The 16722-nt window shown below is 38.4% G+C and overlaps 1 protein-coding gene across 5 annotated transcripts in view; it reads right to left on the reverse strand.

The window, feature by feature from the left end:
• The window catches only part of COL24A1 (collagen type XXIV alpha 1 chain), a 376867-nt gene extending 363056 nt beyond the window's left edge, over nt 1-13811 (reverse strand). For all 5 annotated transcript variants that reach the window (XR_005195651.1, XM_017499851.2, XM_037728289.1 and 2 more), the window contains exons 1-2: nt 13120-13811; nt 3895-3956 (exon numbers count right to left, since the gene is read on the reverse strand). Coding sequence is in view for 4 of the 5 variants with exons in the window: in XM_017499851.2 (XP_017355340.1) it covers nt 3895-3956; nt 13120-13175 (118 nt within the window). In the remaining variant the exon portion in view is untranslated. The remainder of the gene's footprint in view (nt 1-3894; nt 3957-13119) is intronic.
• Between the last annotated feature and the right edge of the window lie 2911 nt (nt 13812-16722).

Consider the following 16722-nt stretch of genomic DNA (forward strand, 5'->3'; position numbering starts at 1 on the left):
TTTTATTTTTTAGTAGAGATGGGGTTTCACCATGTTGGCCAGGCTGGTCTCAAACTCCTTACCTCAGGTAATCCACCCCCCTTGGCCTCCTAAAGTGCTGGGATTATAGGCATGAGCCCCACACACAGTCAGTGTCTTACTTTTAGATGATAATAGAAATGCCACATACTTATAAAGAACCTCTCCAACATAAAAGATGGACCAAGACAAAAGTTTAGAATAAAGACAATGCAGAGAGCAGAAGAAAAGTTGAAAATAATCATCATTCTTATCCTTAGAGAGACAAGAGTCGACACTGCATCAAGGAAATGAGAACAGGATGTTTTAAAAAAAAGAAGGACCAGTCTCAGTGAAAAAGCACTTAAAAATGTAAACACAGCAGAAATAAAAAATTAAAATATTTGAAATAGTAAGTGATGAAAAATCTCATATAAAGTAGTACATAAAACAAAGATGGAAAATAGGATCTAAAAATAAGAAAATAAAGAGCTCAATACTAAATATTTGATATTTAAAAGTTATTGAAGAAAGAGAAAATAAATATATCAGGAAGAAAAAGGAAAACCACAGGAAAATTCCCAGAAATTTAAGGATGCTTCCACACTGAAAAGGCCTACTAAGTGCCCAGCACAATGAATTGTAAAACACCTGGACCATAACAGATTCTTGTAACATTCCAAATCATTGAAGGTAAATAGATGATCTTAAAAGATTAAAAGTGAAATTAAAAGGTCACATACAAAGGATCAATAATTAATATAACATCAGATTTAACAAGTCTGCAACCCAGATAAAGGCAAATGATGAAAACCTTTCAAATTCTGAGAGAAAAATATTTACAACTTAAAGTTTTATACTCACCTGAACTACCTGAGAATAAACACATACTCAGAAATGGAATGTTCTAAAACATGCACCACCCAAGTGCATATTCTCAGGATGCAACTGGACGATACGATCCACCCAAATAAGGAAACAGACTATGAAAAATGAAACAAGAGTTCCAAGAAACTCCATCTAACACAGATATCAGCTCTACTGGAAGCTTAGAGAACTACTGATCGATAGCAGAGCAGGATTTTAGCATGCAAAAGGAAATTGCCAAGAAAAAAGTCAAATTTCTAGAGTATTTAGTGTGTTTTGGGGGAAATATATTTCAAAATATATGAGATTTAGTGATAGTGACGTAGAACATAAAGCAAACAAAAAAATGAGGCATTCTCATAATAGTTATAAGAAAAACATAAATGTACATGGCTCACTGATTTAAAAAATGCCCATGGTCATAATAAGCTACACTGTGAATATTAATTTAACCAAAAATGTGATAAAACTACATTAAGAGAATAGAAGGAGGGAAAGAAGACACAGAGAATAGTATAGAAATGTTAAATCCTCATCATTAATAATAGGAAGTCAACATAATATTTAAACACATTATAGTATTAAATATAGATGTAAAAACCAAAAGAAGGTGCTAAAAGAGTTTGGGCACAGGATATTAGGAGTGGGTAAGGGGAAAGGATATTGCTTTTTGATATATGTTTTCTCATACAAGTTGACATTTAAACTTTGTACAGTACTTGTAATTCTTTGATATACTTAAGCTTTGAAACATCTCATAAGTACATATTTATTTCTGAGAAGTCTAACTTAAGATAATATCTCACTCAAATAAACATATTCAGCAGTATTAATATAAATGATATCTACGATCATTATAAAAACACAATTTTTCTGATAATGGTTTTCTAGTTTCTTGCATAGATGTTATATATTGCATCATGCCAATTTAATCAGAAAATTTCTTTTAGGAAAAAGGTGTTTCTAAGTTTCTGATAATATACTATTTCCATTTCTTTTTTGTCCTCAAAAATATCCAGTTTTCTAAAGTCTGAGAGGTTTTCTAAAGGATTTTTCTTTTTGTTAAGAATCAGCAATAAAATTTTAGGTGTATAAGATTGAAAATTATGATGCTTGCCCTGAAATAAAAGAATATATTTTATATTCTAAAAATAAAATCTTAAAAGTGAAAGAAATATATTGTTTCTTTCATTTACTCCTTTTGTTGGTTTTACATTTTTTAAAAAATCTGTTCATCAATATTTGATTTTCCCTATATCTTTCTTTGCTTGGGTTTCTAATATTTTGATAATAATACATTTGGTGAATTATTAAACTCATAATGCCAGTGTCTGACAACTGTGAAGCTAGAGGAAGTTTAAGGGAAAGAGTTTTGTCTTCAGAGATAGATTCAAGTCTAAGCTGTAGGTGAGCCCCTTCTTTGAGCCTCAGTTTCCTAATCTATAATACCTACTCTGCAGGTTCATTATGATGATTAGAATAATATTTGTAAAGTACCAGCAAAGGACATGTTACAAAACACATACTTAATTAGTAATTGTTATTCTTTTTCTCCTTATCTTCTCTGTGGCTTAGGAGCCTCAATTTTAAAGAATTTGTAGACTTTGCAAGCAAAATATGAGTTCACATCTTGGTTCTTCCATTCATTAGGCTGTTACTTGGAGGTGGTTACCTATTCTCCTTAATCTTACTTTCAGCGATTCTATCATGGCCATAATTACAAAACCCTGTGAAAAGGCAGTAGTGAAGAAAATGCATATTCTACTAGCACAGTGACTAGTAGTTCAGGGTAAGTTCTCTGAAACAGTAACAGTGATAATAACAATAAATTGAGGGAGAGTTTTTCTCCTCTTCATGGCTACTTCAAGTGAAATGAAGTAACATAAATGTCTTGGTCAAGAATCATGAAGTTACTTAATTTAGTCATTATCATTTCCCATATTAGAGATTTAGAAAATGTCTTCCAAGAAATATTTTAATTCATCTATGTGATATTTGAAAGAATATTTATCTGTATCTACTTGTCAATTTGGTCAACCAGAGTACCACTCTTCCTTTTTGCCCTCTTTCTACCTTGCACATATTTCATTCATAATTGGTTTACTTGTCTTTTTCTTACTGTTATTTGATCAATTGATCAAACTGACAAGGGGTTCATCAAACGGATCACTGAACTGAAAACTTGGTTCTGTCAGAACTAATGATTTGGCAGCCCTGTGCAGAGGAGCGCTTTGCTACCTTTAAGGTAGACGAGAAAACAAAAACAAAAAACTGAGGCCTTGGTAATACTATCCGTAGGTCCAGCACAGTTCTCGGATTTTTCTCTTTGACTTTGGTATGTTTTTTCACCTTTGACAAAGGCATTTTTTTCACTTTGATGCTAGAGACATTATCTTATTTACATTTTCAATCATTGGCAATAGGATATTACACAGGAAATAGAAAATACTTAATTATGTTTAAATGAATGAATTAGGGTATACATAGACTCCTGAAACTCTATCATCATAATATCAGAGTAATTAGCTAGCAGGCACAAACAAAACAGGTTTAGGTTTATATTCTAAACCTCCCCATTTGAATTACATAAAATCCTAAGCCCACTAGTATACAAATTCCATTTGGTTTCTTAATGATGCAAATCTAGACGGAACATTTATTATATGCTTTTGTTGTATCAAGAAGTGCAAAGGTAATTCAGTCAGTTTGCCACCCCCAAGAACTCCCACTTAAAATGAAGTCACAAGCAAAGCCTTTTTATTGTACAAAACTTCTCTTTTATAGAGTTTGCTTAAAAATGTAAGCAATTTCACAGACAGAAGATATGAGTAATTTCTTAAAGGTCATATTTCCCCCCCCCCAAAATTGAGTTCTTTAACCTTACATTCTCATGGTACTGGGTGGAATTTTTGTTATTGTTTAATGTTGAAATTAAGGTTATGATGAGTTAAAAGTTATGCACTTTTGCTGTCTGGAAGTAGAATGTAGAATTTTTAAGCAAGCAAATAAATTAAAAGGTAATTTTCTTACCTTGTTCTTGTGCATGAATAACGCCAGCCACACATAGTATGATAAAATGAAGAAATGCTTTCCTAGGAAAAGAAAAAGGCATTTGGGAAAAACTGGACACTTACAATCATACAAAATCCAAAACAAAGTCCATGTAAGATTAATAATTGAACTATTATTTGAAATAGCATGATATTTTAATATTCATAGTGGTTAAGAGCAAAGGCTCTGAAGTGGAGTTCCAGTTTTGCCATCTGCTATGTGACTTGGGCACACGTTTTGAATCATTCTATGCCTTAGTTGCTTTATCTGTGAAAATTATCTCAAGATTTTCTGAAGATTAACGTCAAAAGTTCATGTATAGCACAGAAAACAGTACCTGGCACATGGGACACATTCAACAAATATGAACTAGTATAGGTGGTATTATCATCATATATTATGTTAAATTACAATATATGCAATTTCCTACAAAGTAATAGAAATTTCCACAAAAATAATGTAAATTACAGTTCTTTAACTCTAGTGATTATGATAGAAACAGTTATTCATTTGTTTAAATTAATGGTTATATGTGAAAGCCATTTGAATGTCATACTTTAATCACTGGTGCTAGGTTCATGATTCTTTGGCTTTTAAAATAGCAATGGTCTGTAGATGTCAACATTGAGCATTTGGATTAACAGTAGCTGTGAGCACAATTCCCAATCACTACAACTTAAAGTGTTCATTTGTATTGATGAGCTATCTAAGCAAAAATGTTTTGTGACATTGTTAGTATAACCAAACTTTTAATAGATTTTGTTGAATATTCTTCATAATTGGCTGTATATACCTCCAAAATGAAAATTGTAGAAATAATTTTGAAAAGAGATAGGCCTGCTGAAAATACTTCATTACCTAATTTTGCTAATATAGACCCTGATTCTGTTTTTTATTCTAACCCAGAGACTGTTCAAATAATATATTTACAAAATGCAGTTCTGCAAAAAGTGATTATGGAGCTGCCTATAAACAATTAATTCCTTTTTATTAAATTCCTGATGTACTAGTAGTAATTGGTACATTTTCTATTTATTACTAATAAGATGTTTTTTACCTTTATCAACTAGTATAAGGAGCTTCTTAATGTAAGATCTTTTTACAAAGTTTAAGCCAATAAATATAAAATTGGACTATTTATAATGAAACACAAATTTCATTTGTATTAAAATGGTACTTATCCTTTGTTAATAATTTTGAAAATGAACATTCTATGGCGGTACTCAGTCCAGAGCACAGCTCTTATGAAACAAGGCTTTAATAGAATACTTAACAACTGTCACTAACTCTACAAACAAATCAACTGAATCATTGCAGAAATTTCAACTGATATGGATAAATAAGTAAACCATATATTTTAATGAGGCCCATAAAACATTCTTATATTATTCATTTAGATGGATGGTTCCCAAATGTTAGACTCACCTGAGGAACTTGTAAAAAAAATGCAGATTCTGGGCCCCTCACACGAGGAATGGACTTGGTAACATGTTTATTTCCATTTTTCTCCACTTAGGTCACTGGGGAAGTTTATGAGTTTGCTGAATTGCTAATTCAGATTATGATTCAAAAATTTGGGGTGGATATCCAGGAGGCATACATTTTAACTGGGTGATTCTAATGCAGATTGTTATGTGTACCAAACTCTGAGAAAAAACTATTTAGAACATTCACTGTGTTTATATTTACAATGTTGTTAAAATACATATAAATAGATTTCACTTTGGCTTAAAATCACAGGTATATAATTTTATAACATGCCATGACCCTAAAATATTATTTGGCCCTTTTCAAATCCTTTCCTACTGCACTAGGCCAGTGGTTTTCAAACTTTAGTGTGATTAGAATCACATGAAGGACTTGTTAATAATCGTTGGGCCTCATCCCCAGAATTTCTGACTAAGTAGATCTGGGGCTCAAAAATATACATTTATAACAAGTTCCTGGGTGATACTGATGCTACTGATCTGGGACTACATTCTGAGGACCACTCTAAAATAAATGAGCCTCAAGAGATGATATAAAGTCCATCTGTTTGGGATCTTTTCAGTCCTTGGATGCACAGTGGAATTACCTGGGGAGTTTTAAAAACTGCTAATAATTGGATCTTTCCCTCCCTGCCCCACAGTGATTCTGACTTTAATATGTCCATGGAACAGACATTTTAAAACATTTTCCAGTGATTCTTATGTGTAAACAAGGTTGAAGACCATTGTGCAAGATTAAAATGATGCCTGTGCTCTCTAGGAGGTATCCTAATGTGACTTAAAGTTTGACTAAGGAGGCTATTTACCTTTCAAATTTATATTTCAACATATAACTGTCAGGATACATATCAGTGAGACTAGAAAACTGCTTACTTAGGATTACAGTGATTGAAGGATAGTACATCTGAATTATGCTGTCTTAAGTAGAAAGTTCAATGTAAGTGGAAGCATGTCTCACCTGCCCAAGGTAATCAGCCTCACTCAGATGCATAGAAACAGCCCAACAGGTAGTTTTCTTTTAAAAATAACTAATGATGAGTACAACAGCCAGCACTATTCATTTAGCAATTCAGCAGACTCATAAACTTCCCCAATGACCTCAGTGGAGAAAAATGGAAATAAACATGTTAACAAGTCCATTCCTGGTATGAGGCAGGAAAACCTGAACACATCAAACATCATCCTTTAGAAAGGTGATCCTAGGGGATTATGACAAATCAGTTGAGCCATAACTTACTTAAATGTACCTATGTATGAAAACTGATGACTAATGGAGTGGTACAGATCAATGACTGAAATATATTCTCTTTCTTTTTGTCTAGTTGCAACCCAAACTAATAGCCAACTGAAAAAGAACAGGAAGAGTTTCTTACAAGGCATTCAAGGCCCCTATTATTCAGCTTCAATTTCCTTTTTTAGTAATATGGACCCCACTACCCCAATATCTCCAAAGTTCCAGCCATACCAAGTTATTCTGCATTCCCTGGAAAGACCTGTACACGTCTGAAATGCCCTCCCAGTCTCCACCTGTCATTCTTAAGTATAAACAAAGCCTAATTAAATCAATACTTGCTTCATGAAGTTTCCCATCATTTCTAAAGGGGAATGAAATTTTCCCCATCTCTGTACTTTTGATACATTAATTGTGACTTTATTATACCTCCATAAGGCCTTTTATGAAAGTAAATGTCTGAGCAAGCAGCAGATCTTCATCTTTATCTCTAGTGTACCCATGTGTTACATGAAATTGACAGTAAATACTTTTAAAAAGGAAATAATCAAAAGTATTATCTCCCAATGACTGAGGAATTCACTTTTTCCTTATGGACTTGATTCTTTTAACAGCTGGAAAAAGTAAAATAAAATACAGGTATTTTTAGTTAGATGGCCAAAGAGAGAGCAGGGAAATAGAATTTTAAAAAATCTGCTACAGTAGCATATATGGAAGCCTTCATCTTTTTTTCCTTAATTTTCATTTTAACTTTATTGTCTCTGAAGTGGGCTCGCAGAGAAAGGATCAAGTTTCATGGGCATAGTCAGTTTGATAAAGAACCAAATTCTGCCATTGTATAAACTATTTAATGAATCCAAGATTCTTGGGAAATGTCTGTTGGACTAGGTTTGTTTGTTTCTTTGGATTTTCCCCCTTATGATATTATATTTACTATACGTTTCCTAAACAAATAAAACTTATCAAGTTTCCACATTAGCAGTAGATGGTAGAGTCCTCTTCTGGGTCTTAGCTGACTCATCTATTTTGTGATGACATAATACTAATTTTGTGTTTTTGTGTTTTACATTCCAAATATAAAATCCTGTAATTTGTATGTATGATGGAATCCCATTAGTATATTGGCATTAAAAGACAAAGAGCAAATTATAAAACCACTTAGCAAAATGTTTAATATATATATATGTATGTGTGTATATATATAACATACATAAATGTTATATACAAATATATATAACATTTTGCTAAGTAATTTGCAAATTTGTACACACACACACACACACACACACACACACACACACAAAATATATAAAGGGCTTGTTTTTTAACCACAAAACTATAAAGGTCTTCCTATAGTTTTGGTTAAATACTATTTAAGTAACCTAAAATAATCTACTGAGTTATTAATTCATTCATATATTTAGTTTACTCCCACAAATAGTCTTGTCGGTATATTAAACGAACATTTTTCAAATATTCGACGCATGTTTGTTTTCATTCACTGGTTTGTATATGTGGACCATGTGTCATTAATACGAAGTTATAGAAGTACATATACTTAGACATTTAACAAAATCAGACCATGTTCAAAAGAAGTCAACAATATGGTAACAAACAATAAAGGCTCAAAAAATATAACCCATGATATTGGTATCTAACAAAATAAGAAACACCCTGCATGAGTCTGGCTGCTAGTCACATTTTCAGTTTGACATCAGTCATAGTCCAAACAGAACCACATATGTGAGGGGAAAGGCCTAAAGAGGATAAGGCAGAAGATGGATAGATATCCAAAGACCATACTCAGAACATGTCAATGAATAATATCCATCCCAGGCATTGTTCCTAGATGATTCTTAGAGCTATTCAACTTCCTCTTTATCCAAAGGATCCAAGTTATTTTAGGGGAATCTGATAAATCTTTTTGTTTAGGGTACCCATGAGACTCTTAGGTATTATAACATATGTCTTCAGGCTACTGATGCTCATTCCTACATAGATTCCATTTATACTAGTAAGAAGCACTTGTGAAATCTTGTGAATAGGCAACATTTTTATGAGTTGGTGGCCTTCTTTTAAACCAACTGACAATGGTGAACTAATCTGACAAACACACACACATGATATACATCAATAATTTCAACAATCTCCACCACACTACATTTACATGCCAAAAACTTCTCTAAGTCATGACAGCTTTACAGATTTTGCTCTTCACTAGCTACTAAGGTCCAGAAATAGTAAAATTTCTATTCTTTGTTCTCAAAATAACTGAAAAAAAGAATTTTCATCAAAACAGTGTACGTAAAGTTGGATGATTCAGGGAGCAAAGTAGTACTGTCACTAATTTACTCACAATGAATTTTTCAGACTATTAATTCAACTCAGTTGGTACTTATATAGCTAAACCAATGTGAAGCATACTACAGGTTGAGCACTCCAATCTGAAAATCCAAAGTCCTAAATGCTCCAAAATCCGAAAATTTTTGAGTGCCTAAATGATGCCATACTAGAATCATTTTACACCTGACCTTATGGGTCACAGTTAAAACCTCATTTCATGCACAAAATTACTAAAAATATTATATAAAATTAACTTCCATCTATGTTCACAAGGTACATATGAAACATATGTGTTTTGACTTGGGTCCCATCGCTAATATATCTCATCATATATACGCAAATACTCCAAAATCTGAAAAAATTAAGAATTCAAAACACTTCTGGTCTCAAGCATTTCAGATAAGCAGTACTCAATCTGTAGACTTTTTGGTTAAATTCCAAGTATTCAAGCAATACATGCAGTACAAGGGAGATAAATGCTTAAGAACTTCATATAATCGAAGTGTCTAGAGTCCAATTAGTAGGAGGGAAGAAAAATACATCTTAAACTAGTCTGGCCTAGTAATACCACAGAGAATGTTAAACTATTGCCTAGCCTAGTAAAGCTCCTGGTACATACTAATGTTAGATAGAGATTTTCAAATAAATTAACGAATCAGAGAATTTTCAGTCAATGAAACTATCAGGTGGCCCTGAGTTTCAACAAATACATACTTCTCTGGCATCTTCTACCTGTGCATTGATCCCCAAATCAAGAAAAGTCAAGTCTCCCCAACCTCTACTTGTTAAACATGGTTTAAAGGCCTTTCAGAATCTGTCTCTGTTTATCTCTCCAACTCCAGTTCCAGTCACTTCTTCCCTAGGATGTGTACTCCAACCAACTTCATTTCTTTCAGGCCCTCAAATGTACTACTGTGCTGTCTCACTTCTGAGCCTTTTATTGTTCCTCTGTCTCGAAAATTTCATCTTCTTTTCACTATGATCTCAGTCTAGATTTCATTTCCTTTGGTTACATTTTCCTTCTAATATTAGCCTTTCCTAACCCACCCACCCACCCGAGACTGCTAGGCGCCCCTCATGTGTATACCCTTATCTCATTTTGTTATATTTGGTTGTTTCATTTACTATTTCCTCTGTTAGACTGGGCACATGGGGATGGTAGCAATTGTAGATCTGTTATACTCAATCATTGTATCCCTACTGCCTAGAACCACACTGGGCACATAGTTGGAGCTCAGTAAACAAGTGCTGAATAAAAACATTAGTGAATGATGAATAAGCAAATGACAGAATAATGTTAGCTTTTTATGAGAACGAAAATAAAATTGTCTTTACTTCTCACTTAGAGTTGCAAATTCTAAAATAAGTCATAGTTGCAAGGCATGTTGAGGAAATTAGCACAGCTATTCTAATTCCCGTAATAAAATTTACTTTTATTTTGAGTTTCACAAATTACCAAGCAGAATGTCTGAATGACACTCAAAAGTACTTTCCATAAATTACATTTCCTCTCCCTGAGACATCAGTTTATTTTAAACATTTGAACACAAAGATAACTAAGCAACTTTAAAAAATAGAATTTCATGCCATCTAGGAAATTGATTCAAAAAATCCTTTTTGGTTATGAAAGTCTTTAATTATCACAACAGCCTGCCTGGAAGACCTTCTGATAACTGTGTCAAATCAAGGTATCTAAAGCTGACTTTGGGATTTCATTTCCTTTTATTAATTCTACAAATTCACATTAGGCAACCTATATAAAAGACCCCATGAAAGAAAGTGTCTTTAAAGATCCAGTTTTAAACTGGAAATGTTTTGGGGTGACTAATCAGAATTGTGATTTTAAGAGGCGCTCCCTGTCTTACACAACATCACCACAAAAGGAAAATAAAACTCAGGGATTTCATCAGGGATTGTAAGTGGCCTTACATCATAATCAGCTGCTTCTTTCAAATCCACCCCCCACCCCCACCTCCAGCCTCAAACTCTGAAGCGTTGGTGGTTATTTTTCAAACTGAGAAATTTCGAATTATTTATGAAAACTGGATATTCTAGAAAGAATTTTCTCAGCCCAATCATTAACTATCTTTCCCAAGCTTACATGTATGTGGTTGGAGCTGTGAGTTCTGTAATCTGATGTAATTATGAATTGCCCTTAGTTCTCTGCAGCCCATCCCCAATGGCTCCTGTAATAGAACGCATTAGATATTATGAGATAACCAAGGGCTGCAAGGTCTCTACTGGTCATGGGAGACAAACACCTTCATCCAGAACCTGCTACTCATCCCCACGTCTCTGTACAAGGGTTCTCTTCCCATTCTCCGTTGTATAAATTTTCTTCAGAAGTTCCTCCGGTGTAATTCATTCTATTTGGTTTCTCTACCTCCCTCCCCCCAATCATCTGGACCCAATTTACAAACCCCAAACTGCCGAAGAATTTATGCAGGGCCTTTTCTGGGAGCATCTGGAAGGGAAGTGTAAGCCAGACAAGACAGAGCCCAGGAGCAGATCTGCTTTAACCCACGAGGTTGGTCACAACTACCAAGGGGAGTGTTAGTCACCAGCGTGGGCCTCGCGCTGTGGCAGAGGGAAAGCCCTCGGGGCAGAATGGCAGCGAGGGCAGCACGCAAAGGCTGGCTGGGCAGGAGGTGGAGGGCGCCACTCCACCTCTCCCGGAGTCTCCAGGGCAGCGGGGCTAGAGCCCCTCTGCACCCGCCCTGGTCAGCAGGAAGATCTGACAGGTCAGCGGGAAGATCTGACAGTTCCGCAGGATCGGCTCCAAGCCCGGACTTGCTCTCCAGGTTGGTCCACACAGAGGGATGTTTATTGAGAACGGTGGCAGCGGGAAACCTCCTGCCTGGGAACCCCATGCGACCTGCCTAAGCCGCTCTGAGAAGGCAACCCGCAGAGCTTGACCTCTACTAGCTCTTGGGACTCCCCAGCGTCCAGCACCGCGCAGGGCTGCGGAGATTGGGAGGTTTCCTCTTCACTGTTTCATGGGGATGCGGGTATGCGTGGAGGTGCATCTGGGGAGCTTGGAAGCCTAGCAGCAAGGTTTCCAGGGGTCAGAGGAGAGCGCGCACGCAAGCCCCAGCCAGGCTGGCTTGCACGCGGCTGGGAAGCACATGTTCACACAAACACGGCCACAAGGCTCCCTTTCTCTGCACCCCTCCTCCGCCTGCCCTCAGCTGACACGGTCAATTTTGTTCCCTACCCTCCTCCTACCTACCCTCCTGAGAGGCAGCCTCTCTGCAGACTTCCACAGCCGCGTTCACCCTTCTCACCCAGGGGCCAGAAGCAAACTTGTGTAACCCACTGACCTCTTCCAGGGAGACCAGGGCGTCCAGCCAAAGCCACGCAACCCCTGGTCCACGCCCTTTTCCCAGTACAGACGTGGGAGCAGGTACAGCACCCAAAGGGGAGGTGGGGTGCCTGTCAGAACCTGCCCTAAACCTCCCAAGGAGGGGCAGGCCCGCCCCCGTGTCCTGCTCCCCTCCCCAGTCCCTGCCTCGAGTGCCACTTCCCTAGTGACAGAGCAGTAATCTGGGCGCAGTCTCGGCTTGGATGGGCAATGTTGGTCTTTTAACAAGAGGGGATTAGTAAAGCAGCGCCCAGACGCCCCTTCCCCCAATGGGAGACCCTGCTTCATTCCTGTGTCCAGTGGTCCAGTCTGTGCACACCTACCCTGGGGGACCTCTAGCATCACAGCAATCACCAGGCTGGACGCCCTGAGAAGTATCACCGGGAAGCAGGACTTTCCCAGGCACTGCAGAAGGAGAAGGGGAGGAGGGCGCAAGAGGGCAGCAGGAGCTGGAGCAGGAGGAGATCATCGGAGCCCAGCTCTGGAGCTTCGGGAGCGGAGGCCCTGGGCTTTGGGACTCGTGCCAGCGAGCTTGTCCTCTCGAGCCACAAGATGGCTTTAGCATAAACTGTGTGAGACCCGCTGGCATGAGGCATCCTTTCAAGCTCGGTGTTTTACAAATTGAAAAGACAAGGGGAAGATACCGCGGATACTCGCCCGCTCCTAACACCAAAAAGTGCCAAGGAGCCGGACCGCAGATCTCCATCAGACTTAGTAGAACCAGGGGGTGGAGAGAGGGGTTGGTCTAACCCCTACCCTACCCAGGCAGGTGGGCTACTTACGTTTTTGCCGTGGGGGAGACTTTTCCATGCCTTGTCCTGTGGGCTCCTAAATGCATTTGTATGCATTTGTCCGTGCAGCAAAGCGCTAACGGAAAACAGAAGCCAACTCTGAACTGCTTAGGGTGCAGGTACTGTCCATGAAAAAGGGGGAAAAAATCACATGAAAATGTTGCTCCAAACCCGCAACAAGAAAAAAAGAGTGGGGGTTGAAGTCGGGAGAGGTAGGAAATAGCACCCGACGGGGAGGACAGGCTTCCTAGCTCCCTGCCTGGCTCGGTAAGGAACGAGCCCAGGGTTGCGCTCCCCGGGGAGGGATGGCGAGGAGGTAAACCTCACTGGGAGGCCACGGGGCGCCAGCAGCAGCGGGAGCCGGGCTGCGAGTGCAGCACTCGAGTTCACTTGCGGTTCAAAGGCGACTCTGTGACTCCAGTGGAGTCCTCTGCTTTGGGCCTGGGAGGAGAAAGGGGTGGGGGTAGGGAAGGAGATGAAGTGGGGGAGGAGGTCCTTGGAAACAGCCCGCGCCCGAACATTTGTCAAACAAGCACACACACCCACTTCGGAAATCAAGTTGGTGCGAGGGTGCCGGTGGCAACTGCAGGCGCTCAGCATGGACTGCCGCCGGCTGCTTTGCCTGGAAGAAGAGAAGCCAAGCAAATCCGGCGGTGTTAAATTTCACTGCTCACTGACTTGCAATGACATCACCAAACACAGCACACACCTCCCCCTCTGCCCCGCAACCTTCCCGACCCAGCGCCTGACCCAGGCGCCCCCATTCGCCAGCCCTTCTGGGTCGGGTTGGGCCGGCTGCACCCCAGCGCGCTCCTGGCCGCCTGGGTACCACCCGGATGCTCTCCTTTACCACTTGTAGGCGGCTACTACCCTTCCTTCCACACGGCGTTCATGTTCCATTCCCCACTGCAGCAGTCCCCAATCTGATGTTTTCCTCTTGTGTATCTCCTATCCCCAATCTTTTCCTCTACCCTCTTCACCCTCAACTTCTGAAATCACACTTAGAGGAGGCTCTCATTCCCCTGTGACCGTCTTGCCTTCTTTGCAGTTAGGCCAGTGGCCTCAGTGGTATTATTAAATTACTTTAACTGTGTTCATTTCTACCTTTCCTCCCTTCACTCTTTCCTTTCAGTCTGTCCCCCTTACACCTTCGACTTACATTTGTCCTGTAAATCACCTTTCAGCCTTTTCTTGCCTAAAAGTGTGTTATTAATGGTTCACATCAACAGCACACCATACACACCACACTCAATCTCTCTTACACACACACAAACACAAACACACCACCACCTTACCAACTTGAATGCCTTCTCCAATTTTTCTAACAAATTTCTTCTTTTGACACAAGTCTCTATGCCCTCACTGACTTATACTAAGAAGTCCATCTTCTGATTTTCGCAAAAACAAAAAACCCCATAAAGCAGACTTTCTGATTTTATCTTCCTTATTAATAAGACTGAAATCTTTGAGAGGCCAGAAGTCGATTACATTGTTTATAGTTGTGTTCTTAGCACTTACCTGGCATGTCTGTTGAATTAATGCTGTATGTCACTGAGTATCGTTTCTCCAAATTTTTCTTGTCTATCCTGTGTGCCTTCCACAGCTAATGACTCCTCCACATGCTGAAAGGGATCCCACATTACATGCATATTATAAAGGTTAAAGTGATCATATTGGCAAATGAAAACAATTGATGTGACTCTCAAGTTTGACAATTTTTTAAATGCAAGAATATAGAATTCCCCGCCCCCTCAATTTTTTAACTGTTTACTTTGAAATAATTTTAGATTTATAGAAAAGTTACACAATAGTAGAGTTCCTATATACACTTCCCTTGGCTTCCCCTAATGTTAATAACTTACATAACCAAATTACAGTTATCAAAACTGGACAATTGGGCCGGGTGCAGTGGCTCATGCCTGTAATCCCAGCACGGCAGGCCGAGGTGGGCAGATTCCTTGAGGCCAGGAGTTCGAGATCAGCCTGGCCAACATGGTGAAAACCCATCTCTACTAAAAATACAAAAATTAGCCGGGCTTGATGGTGCATACCTGTGATCCCAGCTACTCCGGGGGCTGAAGCAGGATAATCACTTGAACCTGGGAGGAAGATGTTGCAGTGAGATGAGATCATGACACTGCACTCCAGCCTGGGCAACAGAGTAAGACTCTGCATCAACAAAAAATTTTAAAACCTGGATAATCAACACTAATATAATACTAAAAACCAATCTGTAAATCTTATTAAATATTGCCAGTTTTTCTATTAATGTCCCTTGTCTGGTCCAGAATTTTGCTCAGAATCCTACACTGTGTTTAATTAACTACCACAGTGATTAACTGAATTGTTAGGTCTTAGCCTCCTCCCATCTGTGGCAGTCCTGTCTTCCTTTGTCTTTCATGACCTCAACACTTTGGAAGTGCACTAAGCAGTCATTTTGTGGCAGGTTCCTCATTCTGGATTTGTGTGATATAGTCTCATGATTGGGTGCAGTTTATCTATTTTGGTCATAAATAACAATGAAGGGATGATGTGCCCTTGTCACCTACTAGTGATGTTAACTTTGATCCCTTAGTTTAGGCGTTCACCTCACAGTACTTGCCATTGTAAAATCTTCCCCCAGTTTTTGTAACAACCACAGCTTTCTGAAATATTCCTAGAAATCCAAAACGGAAGAAAGGCAAACATTCTTAAATGGCCTTAAATTCTGATTTTTCTGCTTTTTATTACTAGTCAGATAAAGAAGGACAGCTAATTTGGCTTAATGGAAAGAACAATAGATGAAAATTGGGCAGATCTTAAGTAACTCAATCTCTGCCTACATTTTTCCATCAGACACTCAAGGAATCAAGTCTTTTATTCAGTTTGCAATATTGAGTCTGAAGAATAGAATGTTATACGAAATGAAGTTATTAAAGTGTATTTCAGGTTATGTGAGTATAGAAGATGAGAGTTGCTAGCGAGAGTTAGTGGAACGCTTATCATGCAGAAGATGCCAAAGGGCACACATAGCCTCAGACAGAGTGTATTTATTTGGGGAGAAGGGGCATTTGTCCAGTAAAAGATAAACAATGTAAGTTTTAACTGCTATAGACATTATAGGATGATGGAGATTAGCATAGATCAATTGGTCAAGACAGATTAAGCAGATACCTTGGGACTTAACTGGTCCATGAAAAGCAAAAAGGACTTACAAAGATAGGAGAAAGGTAGTCTGATTGGAAGTGGAGAGTAGATGACTAATAGCAAATGGACCAAGAAGAGTATATCTACATTATATTCAGAGAAAAGGAACAAATTCATCAGTCTGAATTAGAGGTTTGTGGATTGTAAGAGAGGTTGAAGGCAAACTATGAAAGTCCCTGAATGTCAGGATAAGGGTTTATTTATCAAGTTAACTACTACGTGCCTAGAATTCTTCTAGGCACTGAGTTACAGCAGTGGACAAAATACATGAAAATCCTTCCCTTTATGGAGTTTAAATTCTGCTGCATAGGATTTACTCCTATAGGCAATAGAAAACTATTACACTTTCAAACTGATAAATGATTGATCCACACTCCTACTTTAAGATGAGTCAGCATCAGATGCCAG

This window comes from Cebus imitator, unplaced genomic scaffold, assembly GCF_001604975.1.
Source record: "Cebus imitator isolate Cc_AM_T3 unplaced genomic scaffold, Cebus_imitator-1.0 Scaffold261, whole genome shotgun sequence".
NCBI classification, from domain to species: Eukaryota; Metazoa; Chordata; class Mammalia; order Primates; family Cebidae; genus Cebus; species Cebus imitator.